An 18362-nucleotide genomic window follows, 5' to 3' on the forward strand; every position below is an offset into this window, starting at 1 on the left:
CTTATCAAAGGGCTTCCGAGTTTTAAACCAATATGGCGCTAAAGTTGAAAACATTGTGAATGTGGTAAGTGTAAAACTCATTTTATTAAGCCAGCAATGTAAATTCATCAAACAAATAATTGGAATTCGAAAGACTTCTTAATGTGTGTTTTTTGTAGTCAAGTCAACATCATGAAAACATGATATCAAAATTCAAAACAGGATTTACTAAAAACTTGCAAAAGAGACATCACAAGATAGAACATCTGAACTGTACTGTGGTTACAGTAGGTCTACTGTATATCAAAACTCATGTCTAGAATCAGAAACATAAATTCGAACTTCCATATTTCTGTTGAAATCAAAATGGAAGAAATGAACAGAAACATTTTTTAATGAGTGGTATTTGCACTTGCAAAGCTGTTACTAAACAGAAGATGCATATATACACCCAGGTGCCCCGAGTCGTTTTATAAAATTGTAACAGGAGAAGGAGATAATGTAGCAGCCAGACTGGGATTCGACACTCTGAACTCTAGAAGGACACACTTCCACGTGCACTGATCTACCTGGTCGCTGATGATTGACACCGTCCAGCACCGCTACATTCCTCCCTCCTTTTTTTCAAGTCTTTGCCCCTGAAGACCACAAGTTCGGATATCCCCTTGCTAAGCATACCCTCAATGCTTTAAACAAGGGTAGGTGTGCAAGCTCGCCAATTATGCAACAGCTAGGAGAAAGAGAAAATATAGCTGCCAGCTAGACCGGGATTCGAACCTGGGACCCTCTACCACTGAGCTACCTGGTTGCCGATGATCAACCCATTCCAGATTCGCAACAAAATAATAACATATATAGAAGAGTACATATATACTAATTGATATGTACTCTAATATGTTATTAATTTATAAAAACCGAGGCAGGCACCTGTGATCTACACATACAACATACACCCCCCTCATACACCATACTCATGTGCTATACCTGGCCACACTACTCCGACCGAATCAGTGTTAGTAATTTAAGGAGCTGCAGAGATATCTTCTGTGTTTTGCATTATTATTTTTGAGATGTAATGGCATACTGTACGTCGGGCATTTATTTGTTTAACTTTCCCACTCCAAAATGATGTCATCACATACAATCTTGACCTTAGTTATAATTCCTAAATTCCTATTGAGATATATGTATATATATGGCACTGTTTTTACTTTATATTCAAGGATATTTTAGCAATAAAACAATCAGGTGATACCAACATAATGAATTTGTGATATACATGTATCACTAATTCAATGGCTCATGTACCATCAATTCATTATAGTGATAACACCATATGAACGCTGAAGTCTTATGAAAAGCTGAAAATGATTATAATATTCAGTGTGGTGATCATGATAACCTAGCTATTCCAGGGCATCTAGTTGACCCTTAATTGACTTTTAGCAATTTTAGAAGTCAAATCACTATTTCTGAGAAATCTGAATGGTCAAAACATATATCAAATAGACAAGTCCCTTCAAACCCAAGAGTCGGATCTCAATTTGGGCAGTCAAAATATACTCTCAAGGGTCTACTGGATGCCATGTATTCATTTAATATTACTATAATGAATTTGTGATATAGCTATTGAAGTATTATGAATTGTGATATCACCAATTCGAAATGAATATATATATAGGTGCATCAGATATCATTACAATGGATTGTTGATATTATACAATTATAGCCTTTTGATGAGGTCGATGCATGGTTTTATTGACCGAAGAAAAATTATCGACCGAGGACGAAGTCCGAGGTTGATAATTTTTCTTCGGTCAATAAAACCATGCATCGACCGAAATCTAAAGGCTATAACTGTTTTATTATTTTTCTTGGTTTTGTGTTCATCAAATAAACAATAAAACATTTCTTCAAATTTGAACATTTATTTCTGTCACAACAAAAGAATTTTCATTTCTGAAAAATGTTATAATTGATGGTTATGTTTTGACAACTGTTGAATACTGGTACAGGAATCTGGGGCAAATTTGCAACTGGCTTTGTATTGATGGAAAAGGAAGTTGATTGCTGAGAATTGGGGATATCTAGTAGTCTGATCATTTCATCTACACCATCATCATCTGATAATAGATCTTTCATTAGTACATCAGACTGTGAATCTGATAGAGGCTGTATATTTGATACATCAATATCATCAATAGCAAGTAATTCACTGCGATTGGAGGAAGTTGAAACTGTTTTACTACATGTAGCTTGAGTTTTCTTACTTATAGTTTCTGACATCAGTTTTTTAGTGTTTTCACTGGTCTGGCCCGAATATGTTTTTAAAGATGACTCTGACCTGTGTCCGGTGACAGTCATAATGTTGTTAAAGATTCTGTCTTTTTCATCCACTGACAGAGAAGCAAACCTGTCAGCCATTTCGACTCGTCTCGTCTGCGATTGTTTACAATCAAGATCACGCTAGACGCTTGACTGTTTATTTCAGTGCCCTTCTGAATCAAACGCTCAAATGACTAACATGCTCTGATGCTCTGCCGCGGTTTTTTTCCCGATCTATTTATAGATGGATCGGTCAATCAACTTTTTCAATCAACTTTTATCGGTCGATCACTGTTTTAAGGATGGTCACGTGGGGTCTCAACGTCCAATGATATTGGCGCAAAAACTAACTAAAATAATAACACTATATATAGCTATTATGAATTGTGTTATCACTACAATGAATATACTTGCATATCTTGATTCTGGACTTCATCTGTACATCCAAAAATGTCACTTATTGGTCATGTACGGAAGACTTATTTATACCACACAGTGTCTTGGTAGGAACTAAGAGGTGCAGACTAAGCAAAAATTGGTGGGTATGTATGGCATGCCAAAGTATAAAATAAAACATATACAAATGTACAGGTAATACTTAAGAGAAAAGTATTTGACCTTAAGGGCAGATCTTTTGACTTCAAGTATTTCACCTTTGCCATTATGTGATCATGACCCAATCATAGTTATTTGCGCTTAAGGTTAAAAGATTTGACTTTACATGAAATGAAATATTTCATATTTAAGGTCAAATCATAAAAGTAAAAAACACAAAATGACTAAAAGGTATTTGCCCTTAAGGTCAAATCTTTTCTCTCAAGTATTATATGTATTAATTGACACTTTGCAATTGGCATGCCATATAGCTATATATAGGTATCCTATTTGGTAACTGGGTACAGAATTCCTGTTTTTCTGTCTTTGGATAAACATGTGTTTTCTGAACTAACTTCATTTAAGTTTAACATCTAACATTGTTGCTGTATTATAACTCCTGCTGCTGAAAAAGTCAATGATGTAAAAAGCAATCTTTTAAAGTACGATGTACATAGTCTTACCTTTACACAGGAACACTCCAAGCCACATGAACATGTGAGGCAGCAGCAATGACTATAATAGTTTTGCACTTGTCATGATCAATCCCAGACTGCTTTAACTCTATAGTTTCCAAATCATTTTCATTTTTATGGATAAAACACTAGAAATAATTGTGAGAAAATATAACTTGCACGAGTCTTTCAGCTTAAGCACAGTGATCATTTACAATCCTTATACACATGTATATGTAAAATTTAGAGTTTACTGTAGCCATCATATAGTGTATGTACGTAGGTATATATCCCCGACCTGAGATAAGATAAGATTTTAAGTGGTGTGTCTTCTGGTAACATTATCATATATATACTTTAAAATACATGTGTGTGTCATAAACACTCATGTTTTTAACAAAATGATAATGTTTGTGTCCATGCATGCATTACTTGTGTACATGTACCGGGCCAGTATATGAAATCATTTTATCTACATTGTACATACCTGGTATATATTGCCTGGAGACTCACGAAGAGCACTTTATAAGTTCACTGGGTCAGGACATTATCTAACAGTTTCCATGCATGTCAGTTATACATATTGTGAATGTCATGGCACAATCAATTGTTGACATCACTATTATGATGTAATGATGGACATATATAGAAGAAAAGAAAATATATATAGTACTAATTAGTGATCAATACATACACCAAAGAACTTGAATTTAATTAACTTTCATATTTGATTCTGTGTGAATAATTATTTTACATAAAGCATGGATTATATCATTTGAATGCAGTGTGTCTCCTGGGCTGGCTATTTTGGGAAATTGACTTCTGGTAGAAATTTGGATTTTTCTTTACAGCTAAATTGTGGAATTAGGATTAAATGGGAAAGCTTTGGGGAATTTTGATGACAATTAGGAAATATAAATAAATATAAACAAACAACATACAAAAATGGGAATGGAGTCTTAATTCAGACCCAAATGTAGTAGTCAGGAAAACAATGGAATTTTTGTATTGTTATATAATATGAACTAAATTCACATTATAATAATCCACGTAATTTCTTTGATGGTGCACGTGGGCTATTCAAATTGCTCTTGACATAGATGTTTCGTCACATATCTGTCCATCTATCCTTAAACATTTCTTGTTTTCCCTATATAGCTATTTCTTAGAAAGTCATTCATGGATTCTTCTCAAAATTCATTTCTAATTTCCCCCTGGTTCCTGGATGTGCTTGTTCTATTTTGAGACTGATTGGAAAACAAGATGGCTGACAGCTGGTGGCCATTTTGAATTTTGACAGCTGAAGTTTGTTAATGTTATTTCTCAGAAAGTTCTCCATGGATCTTTCTCAAATTTCACCTGTAGATTCCCCTGGTTCCTGGATGTGCTTGTTCTTTTTTGAGACTGATTGGAATACAAGGTGGCCGACAGCCAGTGGGCCATTTTTAATTTTGACAGTTGAGGTTTGTTATCGCTATTTCTCAGAAAGTTCTTCATGGATCTTTCTCAGATTTTAATGGGAGTGCCACGATCCCTCTGGGAATCTCTTGTTTAATTTTATACTTTAGATCGTGGGTATTCAACAATGTTTTTACATATGATGAATTATACGTATATATACATATGTATATAGTTTCAAATCTAAGTTATTGGCATACAAACTTTGTATAAACATAATAAATACAATTAACCCCTTCTCTAAAATTTTCAATTTTTAGGTACAGCATCATCAGATATGAAGTGAACAGTAGTCAGATGTAATCAAAGGGAAAACAACTGACGATGGCAACGTCTAGTAAAACAGATTTATTTGTGTTTGGTGCCCATGGCCAGAAACCTTTACACGAACACGTAACTCCTCACAAGGTGGCACTACTGGCTCTGATATTCGAGTACTGTGAAATGAAGAAAAGAGACACAACAGTGCCGATGGTCGGCATAGGTCATCAGTTACCAGGATACATGTATCAGAAATTCACCGAAACTGAGAAACGGGACTTCATGACCTCAATTTTGAAATTATTACAGGTAAACTAAAATGATTGATTAATTCGAAAATACTTTGTAGCAATTATATATAATTAGTAGTTTGTAATGCTTTTGTGATCATGATATTAGTTAAATTTAAAGTTCTATTTCTCAGATGTTTGTTTTCTGATAAAATATCTGCCAATTTTTAGCTGGCTCCAGTATCTGCTGTAAATACATAATATATGGATACGTTGTATATAATTCACCATTGAAAAAGTTAGAGAGAGATCTTTTACTGACCCAAAGAATTAGTTGTTTTTTTTTTTTTTTTTTTAATTGGGAAGACAACTAGGTCAGGCAATTAACTTTTCCAATTGGCGCCTAGATTTTATGACTTGGTAGCCAAATAGGCCACCTGGTAAAAATGTTCCCTTTGAGTCCTGATCTACATGTGTAAGTATTAATCTAACCAGGATTGTTTGCCTTATGAAAATAAGGAAGAGTTGAATTCCATTCAATTTATCATTGTTTTGCAGAGCCCAGATTTGTCATTAAAGGAGTTGCTAGAACAAGTACAGTCTATCCTACAGCCAACACTGTTGGATAACTTTACAGACAGGTGAGTCACAGTGTGAATTGTTTGATATATTTTTTGATTATTTTACATGTACATGTATGCTGAAGTTCAGCTGGTACCTTCTCATTTCTTTGTGAAATCTCCTATGTGTTAACATTTGCAAGTTTAATCCTAGGTGTGTCCGCAGATTTCAAATGAAAGCATTTTGTTCTAATGATTTTGATATTATTACAGTGCTTATCCTGTTAATAATTTTCTTACTATAAATGTATTTATGTAATTAAAGTATGTTCCTTTAGTTAATCCATTCTTCAACTTTCATTTTAGATTGCGAGAATTCTACATGGAAGGTGTATTGCCATTTATGGACTTTTTTCAAGAATTACAGAGAATTTTACAACCCAGTGAATCCTTACCTGATCCCGTCATTGTTGGCAGCAGTGTACTAGGTTTGTATGGTACTTAGGTATGACAAATACTAAATAAAATTTGTATACTTTAACATCTGTAATGGAAAATTATTAAATATCGGGTAGCAAGTTCATGATCCCATGTATTACTAATATTTGTTCTGATGCTTATATTTGTCCCCATATGTAAATCAGAGCATGACAATTGTAAAGGGGAGGACTCGACTTTTGAAAGGGACTTCCCAAATGAAATGACACATTTTGTATTCTTTAATGCTCAAAATGGAAGATTATGATATACAATTAGCAATGATAGATTATCACAATGAGTTGGTAACTTCAAGAATGAAATATTGTAAGTTTAGAAGTAAAATTTGTTTTGATTGAAAATTATTGTATGATATATTAGAATTAATAGCGAGTTTATGGGTATTGTTTTAATGGAAAATACATGAGATGTAGAAATACAAAATATGTAATGGCAAGTTAATGGGTAAAAGAATCTAGATTTTAGAGTAAAATATTTTTTTGTAGGTTTATTCCTTCGGAGGATGATACATGCTTTTGACAAGTTATCGTTCAGCCAGGTGACGAAGCTGTATACTCGATACAAAGATTACTATGAGGCTTTCAATACCCCTCTGGCTGCTGAGGAAAGTGATAACTTCGGCGGCTCCCTCATCGACTCCATCACTAGTCAATGTGGCCTTGGCAAGCTTACACGGAGTGGACTGGCTAAGTCATATGACCCCAGTAACCTTGGGGAAGGGTAAGAGTGAGAATGTTAGGGGAAGGTTACAAGATCAGTAATTGACCTGAATGTGACTTTCAATCTAATTAAAATATAGATGCTCATTCTTACTACGATACATGAACATCTAACAACATTGCAAAAGGGTCACATTCTGGTGACCTTTGTTATCTCATTATTTCTCTTTCAGGTCGAATTATCAATTTTTTGATGTCATCAATCTCACCCATTCGTCACATCATGCATCTGAAGCTAACCATTTCGGTATAGCATGTGTATATCTGTATGCTTCGTTGGACGAAATGACTTGAAACAGATTGACAGATTTTGCAAGCTGTGCACTCTAGTCATGCTATTTCGCACATACAAAGTTCAATTCCAAGATTCTGTAAGAAGTAATTTGATTGGTTAATCCAAAAGGTCACCCTGGCGTGACCACTTATGCGATGTCGTTAGATGTTCATGTAATGTAGTGAGTGAGAATGAGCATCTAGATTTTAATTAGATTGCATGACTTTATTCATGGAGGAAGATAAGTTCAGAGACTTATTAAATAAGTGAAAGTAAGTTAAGTAATTTTGGGAGAAGGTAAGGTCAGGTAATCTTTGACGACGTAAGGTAATGTTATGGTAAATCATGATGATTGAATGCCGTACAAGAATTAATATCAATGATTGCTTAACTTAAAGACAAGCATTCATTGTTTAACTTAAAGACAAGCATTCAGAAGGATTTTAATTCACAAAAAAAAAAAAACAATGATGCAATGATTTAATTCTGTTTAATTGTGTCAAAATTAACTGTTGTAAAACGCTCTTTAATTGACATCCATTTCTTACAACAAAAAATAATGATAAAAAAGTCAACAAATAGGGGATGTACATTTAGAGCACATGAAAAAATATGGAAAAGTACACCACTTCATTCTTTGGTTGATTTGTGGAAACACAGAGTGAACAATACTTGTAACATTACCGTAATGGTTATTTTCAGAAAGTTTGGTGAATTTGAAGGAGGATTTTACTCTCACAAACAAGCTGAATATTTCATCTCCAGACAGGTAAAATACCAGACAAAGTTGTAACTCTCAGTTCAACAAATGTTATCTCACCCGGCAAAAAGTGTGATTTTTTTTCAACTTTAAATATATATATATAAAGATAAACCGTGAAAAACATCTGTTCCATTGTTAATGGCAACTTTTGGTTTTGAAGAAAGCTAAATTATCTGATAATTAAAATTTAAAGGAAAAAGTTGAAAGTGATTATGATTACCTTTTAGTGTATTTCTATATTAAGAACCAGCATTATGAGGATATTTTATTTTTTTTACATTTCATCTGCGAAATATTAATGATTTTTATCCATTTTTCAGGGGTTCCTGCTCCAACACAACGAGAGTGAAGCGTTACCTCCAACAAAACTGCAGGACAAAATAACAGACATGTTAAAATCTAACCCAGACATCGCAGAGGCGGTATGTCTTCTATATGTCCACATAATCATCGGATTTAACTGTAGCTCGAAGATTTCACAGAATTAGTTTGTGGCCTTTCATGTTTTTATCAATAGACATGTTAAAATCTAAAACAGATATCACAGAGGCGGAATGTCTTCTACATGTTCAAACAACAAACATCTTAATATGTTTAATTCAAAGCATTGGTCTGTTGCTTGTTATGTTTACAGAAGCAATAGAAATCTGCTACAATTTTACCAGGAGGTTTTTAGTGAAGTTACCCCAACATCATTCACTGTAATAAAAATTTGTTTGATATGAAATTACAGTAATTTATTAAACTACAACAGGTAATATAATATATTTTAACAGCATTTCCTGAGTTACCTGAACAACCTACGAGTTCGTGAGTACTGTACTGCCGTACACAACCTGTACCACTACTTTGACCGTAACAATACCCTCTCGGGAGGTAATGCCATGCAGGTTAGCAGTAAAAACCGTGAAGAGGACAACATCAGCAGGAGATATGCTGCTCTCAACCTCGCTGCTCTACACTTCCGATTTGGACACAGGTTAGAAATGAATGATTGTAGCAGGGCTTGTTTATAATAAACAATGCTTAGTGTTAAAGAAAAGGAACTTGATTTGTCGCATTCATCTGAGGAAGTAGATGATGGATCAGAAACAAAATTAGTGCAGTAATTTGTTGAGAACTTATTTATGTGAATTCATTTTTATGCCCCTTGAGAGAGGATAATAGTGTTTACTGATGCTTATCTATTGATGGCCACTACTCTATGTAAATGTGACCTTTATAATTTTACCTACAGAGACGAGTCCCTGGCTGCCTTACGTGAAGCTATCAGTATGGCCCAGGAAACGAACGACCATGTTTGTCTACAGCACGCATTGGTAGGCACATTTAACTTAATTAACTTGATTTAGTTCTTAATAACAATGTCGGAGTAAGAGAACCATTATAAAAAAATGTTTTTTGTACAACATTATGCCTCATTTTAATGAAAAACTAAAAAAGTTAGAGCCTCAATGATATTATTCTCTTCAATATTGTATTGCTTTACATCAAAATCATTGCAGAAACTTGATAATATATAATAGTCAAACAATCCTGAGAGTTTCTGGTTATTATGAAGTAAATAAAAAAAATTCACACATTTGACTCAACCTTATATATTTCAAAACCTATTGTAACAAATTCTGGATTTAATGAATATTCCTCTGATCCTGTGTAATTCATTACAGACAAGTTTTACTGTGTATAGAATAAGATTGAAGTCAGATTTGATATTGATGTATGTCGACTGAAATCGTCTGGTAGGTTTTTAAATGTTTACTCTTGTTACAGAGTTGGCAACACAGAATAGAGGAGCCAGGTTCAGCCAGAACGGCCAGTCTGATGGCACAGTCTATAGGGAAAAGTCTCGATCTCTCTCTCCCAGTAAGTTATAGGTCTGATGGCACAGTCTATAGGGAAAAGTCTCGATCTCTCTCTCCCAGTAAGTTAGAGGTCTGATGGCACAGTCTATAGGGAAAAGTCTCGATCTCTCTCTCCCAGTAAGTTAGAGGTCTGATGGCACAGTCTATAGGGAAAAGTCTCGATCTCTCTCTCCCAGTAAGTTAGAGATCTGATGGCACAGTCTAAAGGGAAAAGTCTCGATCTCTCTCTCCCAGTAAGTTAGAGGTCTGATGGCACAGTCTATAGGGAAAAGTCTCGATCTCTCTCTCCCAGTAAGTTAGAGATCTGATGGCACAGTCTATAGGGAAAAGTCTCGATCTCTCTCTCCCAGTAAGTTAAAGGTCTGATGGCACAGTCTATAGGGAAAAGTCTTGATCTCTCTCTCCCAGTAAGTTAAAGGTCTGATGGCACAGTCTATAGGGAAAAGTCTCGATCTCTCTCTCCCAGTAAGTTATAGGTCTGATGGCACAGTCTATAGGGAAAAGTCTCGATCTCTCTCTCCCAGTAAGTTAGAGGTCTGATGGCACAGTCTATAGGGAAAGTCTCGATCTCTCTCTCCCAGTAAGTTAGAGGTCTGATGGCACAGTCTATAGGGAAAAGTCTCGATCTCTCTCTCCCAGTAAGTTAGAGATCTGATGGCACAGTCTATAGAGAAAAGTCTCGATCTCTCTCTCCCAGTAAGTTAAAGGTCTGATGGCACAGTCTATAGGGAAATGCCTCGATCTCTCTCTCCCAGTAAGTTAAAGGTCTGATGCCACAGTCTATAGGGAAAAGTCTCGATCTCTCTCTCCCAGTAAGTTAAAGGTCTGATGCCACAGTCTATAGGGAAATGTCTCGATCTCTCTCTCCCAGTAAGTTAAAGGTCTGATGGCACAGTCTATAGGGAAAAGTCTCGATCTCTCTCTCCCAGTAAGTTAAAGGTCTGATGGCACAGTCTATAGGGGAAAGTCTCGATCTCTCTCTCCCAGTAAGTTAGAGATCTGATGGCACAGTCTATAGGGAAAAGTCTCGATCTCTCTCTTCCAGTAAGTTAAAGGTCTGATGACACAATCTATAGGGAAAAGTCTTGATCTCTCTCTCCCAGTAAGTTAAAGGTCTGATGCCACAGTCTATAGGGAAAAGTCTCGATCTCTCTCTCCCAGTAAGTTAAAGGTCTGATGCCACAGTCTATAGGGAAAAGTCTCGATCTCTCTCTCCCAGTAAGTTAAAAGTATGATGGCACAGTCTATAGGAAAAAGTAATAAATTTTATTTAAATCCATTTAAAACTGAATTCACATAAGAAATGACAAAGCCTGAACCTACATACATGTGTATACAAACATACTTTTAATGCTTCCTCAAAAAACATCCTAACAACTTCAGATTTATCAAAATAAAAACTGTTTAATGTTCTTCTTCACATACAAAGGTGTACCAAAGGAATGCTGCTAATAAGTGTATGAATAAAGCATATGACGCTATGAAGTAATAGATGGCAACTGTAACTCTCCTACTATCAACATTCATTTTGGAAAGGTCATTTCGTTCCTTTCAAAAGAAAATATGAAGGTTTTATCATTTTTTTACAATTTTTCTTGACAAAGCTTTTAGTTTGATCTACATTTACGTTTTATTGACATCTTTCAGAATATCACATCTCTCGGAATTCAAGCACTTGCCCGCCACAATGCTTTTGCTACTGCCAAGCCTGCAAGGTAGAGTACAATTTAGGTCACCCTACAGTTGTGGCAAGTTAGTACAGCTCAAGCATTTGAAGAATTATTATCATAATATTTGTTCATGATAAAGGTTTACATTTGTATTCTGTTACTATTGCGTCAAATGTCACCTAGCTAATGTCACCATTTATTGATAGATGGAATACAATCAAAGATCCTGAAAAATATATAAAAGTTAATCCTATATCATGTATCAGGTGACCAAGGAATATTTTGTGGTAAAAAGGAAGTTTGAAGTGTGTTATAAACCAGGAGATAGCATAATATATGAGGATAGGCATTTCAGCTATTCAGGTGAGGTTTTCTGTATACAATGTTATACATTCATGGCCCTCTTGGTAGGGTGGTTTGAAAATTTATCTACCTGAAGTTGTCATATTCCCTGAGGGTGTAGCTAGAGGGGAGTATGACTGCTGAAGGTAGACAAACCTTAATTTTGTCAAATTTTTTTTTTAATTACAAGTTGATTAAATTTCAAATTTTGATTGTTTTATGAAACCAAGCTTAAGGTTTTTATGTTCATTTGGTTTACAAAACTGAACTGACAAGAACGACCACTCATGCGACAATCAGAGAGGGTCGCCATGGGGGGGCACGTGCTTCAGGAAGTTATGACATTTTATTTCCCTGGCTCATTTGAATCACGGAAATATGATGTTTTATTTCCAGGCAAAGTGATGCATTTCAGCTAATCACAGGCATTGTTATAAACATGATGTATAATAAGTGTAACATTTCATTGTCCCTCCCACAGTGTATTTGACTTTTTGCTGAAGAGTGACATATTGAACTGCCAACATTCCCAGTCCCACTTCATGTGTGTGAGTTATGCCCAGAAAGGAGCACTGTGGAACTTGTATGGCAAAAGGTAACACTCGTCATCAAACAGAGTATTTGTATATAACCTGAGTGTTTAATGTCTATACTATAAAGACAGTACAATATGGTGTAGAATTGTAATGTTTCAAAATATTAAGTTTCTTGTATTTTACTTGGTAAAATTGAATAATTGTATTAAATACACAATGTAGCAACCCTTGGTATAATATAATAGCAATCATGCTTGCCCTGTTGATCATGTAACCCTTGTGGAAATTTAGCTAATCAGTATGTGAAGATGTTGAAATCACATACCACTATAAACTTTCTCACGCTGCACTCTTCTGTATCTATCAGAGTCTTGAATTGGTTGGTTTATGTCTGCTGACTGTCTGTAGCAATATGTGTGGTATATGTTTGTAGAGAGAACTCCTCCATGTCTAGTCAGCTGGTTCTAAATCTAGACACATCAGACAGCGGTATTTACCACAATGGCGAGTCGGTGTGTATCTCGCTGTGCGACATGGCCAGACACTTCTCTGATCAGGTAGGAAGTCTTTCACTGACAGTCATCCTGGAGTGAATTAACTGTATCAAGTATTTTTTTCTTGTAGGGATATTAAAGTAGAATGTCTTAGTAAGGCTCTAGGTTTGTCAAAAACAGAATTTAAATTTTGAAATCAAAATTATAAAAGAAAAACCCAAGGGAGATAACTCATTTGTATATCTTGCTTACAATTACATTCACACGTTCCACATGCACATATAAAACAATTACAGCTATTATTTGATTATTAAGAACATATCTAAACTACATGCCACTCAGTTATTGACAGACATTAACAAAAACCACTAGAATTAAGTGATTTAGTTAAAATAATCACATATGTTTAGCATTAAACATTTTCTCCTGTGTCCACCATGCATAGAATTCCTTTATTTCTTGAGTCTTCCGGTAGGATGTGTATATATGTATACATATAAAAAATATAGAGAGATAAACACAGCATTATCACTAACAACAGTCCATCTTCAGGTAATTGATCACACCCAATATCTACTGATGCACAACATTTTTTAGCTGTAACACAGTAGTAAATGAAAATAACAAACTAAATTAGTAAATTTCAAAACCATTCTTCAATATTTTTATGTATTTGTAACTGGATTTGGTGTTTTTTCATTGAGTTATATTGTATGTTTATTAATAGGGCCACTACACTGCCGCCCTGGAAATCATCAACACAGCCAAACAGAGGTTCCCCTCACACACACAGCATGCCCATATATGGATGTCATGTGAACAAGAGATCCAGTTTGATAAAACACTTCTCAATAGAAATTGGACAGCAACTGACCAGGCTGTCAACAATCTCCGTGGGCTGGACGAGGATGAGGCTTGTCTTAGGTAGGGTGGAAAATGGGTCAGGAGGCTGATTTATGGGTCACTAGGCCAAGGAAGGGGTCACCAGACCAAGGTTAGGTGACACAAGGCTGAGTTAGGGGTCACCAGGCTAAGGTAGGGGTCACTAGACTGAGTTAGGGGTCACCAGGCCAAGGTAGGGGTCACTCGGTCAGATTAGGGGTCACTAGACTGATGTGGGGGTCCTAGGCCAAGGTAGGGGCCAGTAGACTAAGGTAGAGGTCACTAGGCCAGATTAGGGGTCACTAGACTGCGTTAGGGGTCACCAGGCCAAGGTAGGGGTCAGTAGACTAAGGTAGAGGTCACTAGGCGAGATAAGGGGTCACTAGACTGAGGTGGGGGTCCCAGGCAAAAGTGGAATCACTGGGAGGATGTAGGAATTACTATGCTGAGATGGGGGCTACCAGGCCAATGTAAGGGTCATCAAGCTGAGGCAGGCTAAGATAAGGTCACTATGTCAAGTCAGAGGTCACCAGGTTGAGGAAAGGGTCATCGGATGAAAGAGGGGGCCAAAAGGCTTAGGGTGGAGGTTGCTTGGCCGTGGTGGGGGTCAGTGAGATGAGGTACGTTTCCTAACCCACAAAAAGAAGTCACTAGTCTCGGATAGAGGCCATCAGATCTAAATAAGGATAATAAACTTTATAACAACAGTCTAAATTTGGGGTAATTGATCTCTTAAGGTACCACCAGCATAAATTAGCACACTGACAATACTTGTCATATAAAATATTGTAGATGAACTATCATTAGCATGATTAAAATTTAGCAAAATTCTTCCAGAGTTAAAATCATTGACTAAGATTACCACTTAATTATGTACATTTACAGTATGTAATATTGTGATGATCACCAGCTGAGGGTAAGTATAGTTAGTCAAAGGTAAAGAAAAGCAGTCTGATATCATGTTACCATTCCAGTCTCTGGTAGTGGTCATCTATGTTGTGAAGGGTGTCACAGCCACCAGATTCATTCAATAATTTCAGGTAGTGGTCATTTATGTTTAGAAGGGTGTCACAGCCACCAGATTCATTCAATAATCTCATGTAGTGGTCATCTATTTTCTGTAGGGCCAGTAAAAGTCACCAATGCCAGATTATTGCCATCAATCTTGGGTAGTGGCAATATATTTAAAGTAGGGTTACCAGACTGAGGTAGGCATCACCAGACTTAAGTGAATGTCACCAATCTGGTTGTCAATGTACTAGTAATTGTCATCAATATCACATAAAAGTGACCATTCTCAGGTAAAGGTCACCTCGTCTCAGGTTGGCATCACAGGACTTGACCAATGGTCATCAATACCAAGCAATTGTCATCAATCTTACATAGAAGTGACCATTCTCGGGTGACGATCACCTGTGTCAGGTTGGCATCACAGGACTTGAGTTTGAGGTCACCAATATTTGGTCTAAGTTGATAATGACATTTGAAGCTTCAAGAGGTCTTGTTATTAATCTTGTAAAATGTTTTAAATCTTTCCATTAGCACTGAACATATTTGTTTATGTTACATGTATTTCCGAATCCAAGATTTGTGTTATATTTTACCTAAGTATTTAATTGTTCCCCTAGGAGTGCCATACTGAACAAAGAGAAAGGAGACATACCCACAGCCCTGAATTCCCTCCACAACTTGATGGAGAAGTACCGACAAAACCAGTCTAAATATACACCAGACTACCCATGCAGGTACTGTGGACAAGGATTACTCTCGGATCACAACCAAGTTCTTTATCACTGTACAATTATGTAGGAAAAATAATATGTTGCTTTGTCATTACTGTAATTTATTTCAGTTATATATCAAGTGTTTTAAAGTATTTCAGTGTGTGTACAGTAAAGCACTGGGTGTCATTTAAAAATGCCACATATTTCAATTATCAGTACTCCTGCAGTATATGAGTATAATTTGTGTTGTTATGAAATAATCTTAACATCTCATACGTGAACAAATTACATGTCTCCTGTGTGGTTTGGATCCAGGAGGTTCGAGTTATGTTATATTGGTATACTGTTGTGGGGTGGTTTTATATTGCTGGTTAAAACGTCACATTTTCTTGTTTCATATTAAATCAATCTTGCATCATGTATGTGTATTAACCACAAACAAGACTGTATTTTACAATACATTTTAGTACATTGTATCATGATCTTCTCTACTATGTTATGTATGTTGTATTTTAGGGCAGTATCTTGTTGTTCATTATATGAGAATCAAATGTGTTGTGTTGTACTTCAGTGTGGCAAGTTTAATGATAATGTATTATGTTGTACATTACAATGTGTTGTTTTATACTTCACTGTGTTGTGTTGTACACAGTATGTGTTGTATTTCACTATGTTGTGTTGTGTTTCACTGTGTTGTTTTATACTTCACTCTGTTGTGTTGTATTTCACTATGTTGTGTTATACTTCATTGTGTTGTGTTGTATTTCACTTTGTTGTACTTCAGTATGTGGAGTTGTATTTCACTGTGTTGTGTTGTACTTCAGTATGTGGAGTTGTATTTCACTATGTTGTGTTGTACTTCATTGTGTTGTGTTGTATTTCACTGTGTTGTGTTGTACTTCACTGTGTTGTGTTGTATTTCATTGTGTTGTGTTGTACTTCAGTATGCGGAGTTGTATTTCACTGTGTTGTGTTGTACATCATTGTGTTGTGTTGTATTTCACTGTGTTGTGTTGTATTTCACTGTGTTGTGTTGTACTTCAGTATGTGGAGTTGTATTTCACTGTGTTGTGTTGTACATCATTGTGTTGTGTTGTATTTCACTGTGTTGTGTTGTATTTCACTGTGTTGTGTTGTACTTCAGTATGTGGAGTTGTATTTCACTATGTTGTGTTGTACTTCAGTAAGTGGAGTTGTATTTCACTGTGTTGTGTTGTACTTCATTGTGTTGTGTTGTATTTCACTGTATTGTGTTGTATTTCACTGTATTGTGTTGTACTTCGCTGTGTTGTGTTGTATTTCACTGTGTTGTGTTGTACTTCATTGTGTTGTGTTGTATTTCACTGTGTTGTGTTGTACTTTACTGTGTTGTGTTGTATTTCAATGTGTTGTGTTGTACTTCAGTAAGTGGAGTTGTATTTCACTGTTTTGTGTTGTACTTCATTGTGTTGTATTGCACTGTGTTGTGTTGTACTTCATTGTGTTGTGTTGTATTTCACTGTGTTGTGTTGTACTTCATTGTGTTGTGTTGTATTTCACTGTGTTGTGTTGTACTTCACTGTATTGTGTTGTACTTCATTGTGTTGTGTTGTATTTCACTATGTTGTGTTGTACTTCATTGTGTTGTGTTGTATTTCACTGTGTTGTGTTGTACTTCAGTATGTGGAGTTGTATTTCACTGTGTTGTGTTGTACTTCAGTATGTGGAGTTGTACTTCACTGTGTTGTGTTGTACTCAGTTTGTGGAGTTGTATTTCACTGTGTTGTGTTGTACTTCAGTAAGTGGAGTTGTATTTCAGTATGTTGTGTTGTACTTCAGTATGTGGAGTTGTACTTCACTGTGTTATGCTGTACTTAAGTATATTTATGTTGTATTTCAGAGTGCTACTGACATTGGCTGAGCTCTATATACAAACAGGAAACCACACTTCAGCTCTGTCTCACGTCCTCGACTGTCTCACCCACGCTAAAGAGCACCACCTCCAGTACATCATTGCTATTGCTACAGTACACCTGGCCTTCGTCCAGGTAGGCTGAGTATATCACCCTCCTGTTAGTGAACTCTGATCCATGGCCTGTTTTAGATTACACTTCTCACCTTTCTTCAGACATTCGTTTGATAAATATGGGTATTAAAATTTGTTGTTAAATTGTGGTATTGTTATATTAATAGTACTCTATATCAAACCATGTCTTGCCTATAACAATAGTTTTGAAGATTATCCCAATATATTTATCAAGAAAAAAAAAGTAACACAACAATGATCATTATACAAGTGCAAGTTAATATTAGAGTTGAGTGCATAGTGACATCCTGGATGATATAGGGTTTGATGTATAATGTGTATGTTCTGGACCCAGTTTCAGATGAAGCTGCCAGAGCAGGCCCTCAAGCTGTTGCACACACAGATGGTCCAGATTCTGTCCCATGGTAGTGTGTATGACCAGGCTCGTACTATGTACTGCTATGCCCGCTGTCAGGTAGCTGCCAATTCAAATAGTCCCCCAAAGGAACGCAAAACAGGTATGTCTAAATATAGTCATATAGCCACAATTGTCTATTACTACTTGATTGGGAATCATCGTGTCCACTAGTCAATGACATGTAAAATTCTATCTGACCCATGGGTTACAATCACTGTTCCAGATTTCACAAAGTGATACTGCAACCACAGCAGGGTACCATATCTCAATGCAGTAAGCCCCTGCTCTGTAATAAGCCCATCCTCTTCCA

General features: G+C 36.0%; 1 protein-coding gene across 1 annotated transcript in view; it reads left to right on the forward strand.

The window, feature by feature from the left end:
- Nucleotides 1–18362, forward strand: part of LOC117322023 (anaphase-promoting complex subunit 5-like) — a 19961-nt gene continuing 1599 nt past the window's right edge. Inside the window, exons 1-17 of the mRNA XM_033876727.1 lie at nt 1–64; nt 5072–5381; nt 5861–5943; nt 6229–6350; nt 6846–7080; nt 8056–8122; nt 8437–8538; nt 8893–9095; nt 9354–9435; nt 9890–9982; nt 11629–11696; nt 12475–12588; nt 12963–13086; nt 13751–13947; nt 15534–15650; nt 17509–17656; nt 17990–18152. Coding sequence (XP_033732618.1) covers nt 5136–5381; nt 5861–5943; nt 6229–6350; nt 6846–7080; nt 8056–8122; nt 8437–8538; nt 8893–9095; nt 9354–9435; nt 9890–9982; nt 11629–11696; nt 12475–12588; nt 12963–13086; nt 13751–13947; nt 15534–15650; nt 17509–17656; nt 17990–18152 — 2164 coding nt within the window. The 5' untranslated portion in view covers nt 1–64; nt 5072–5135. The remainder of the gene's footprint in view (nt 65–5071; nt 5382–5860; nt 5944–6228; nt 6351–6845; nt 7081–8055; nt 8123–8436; nt 8539–8892; nt 9096–9353; nt 9436–9889; nt 9983–11628; nt 11697–12474; nt 12589–12962; nt 13087–13750; nt 13948–15533; nt 15651–17508; nt 17657–17989; nt 18153–18362) is intronic.

Source organism: Pecten maximus, chromosome 2, assembly GCF_902652985.1.
Source record: "Pecten maximus chromosome 2, xPecMax1.1, whole genome shotgun sequence".
NCBI lineage: Eukaryota > Metazoa > Mollusca > Bivalvia > Pectinida > Pectinidae > Pecten > Pecten maximus.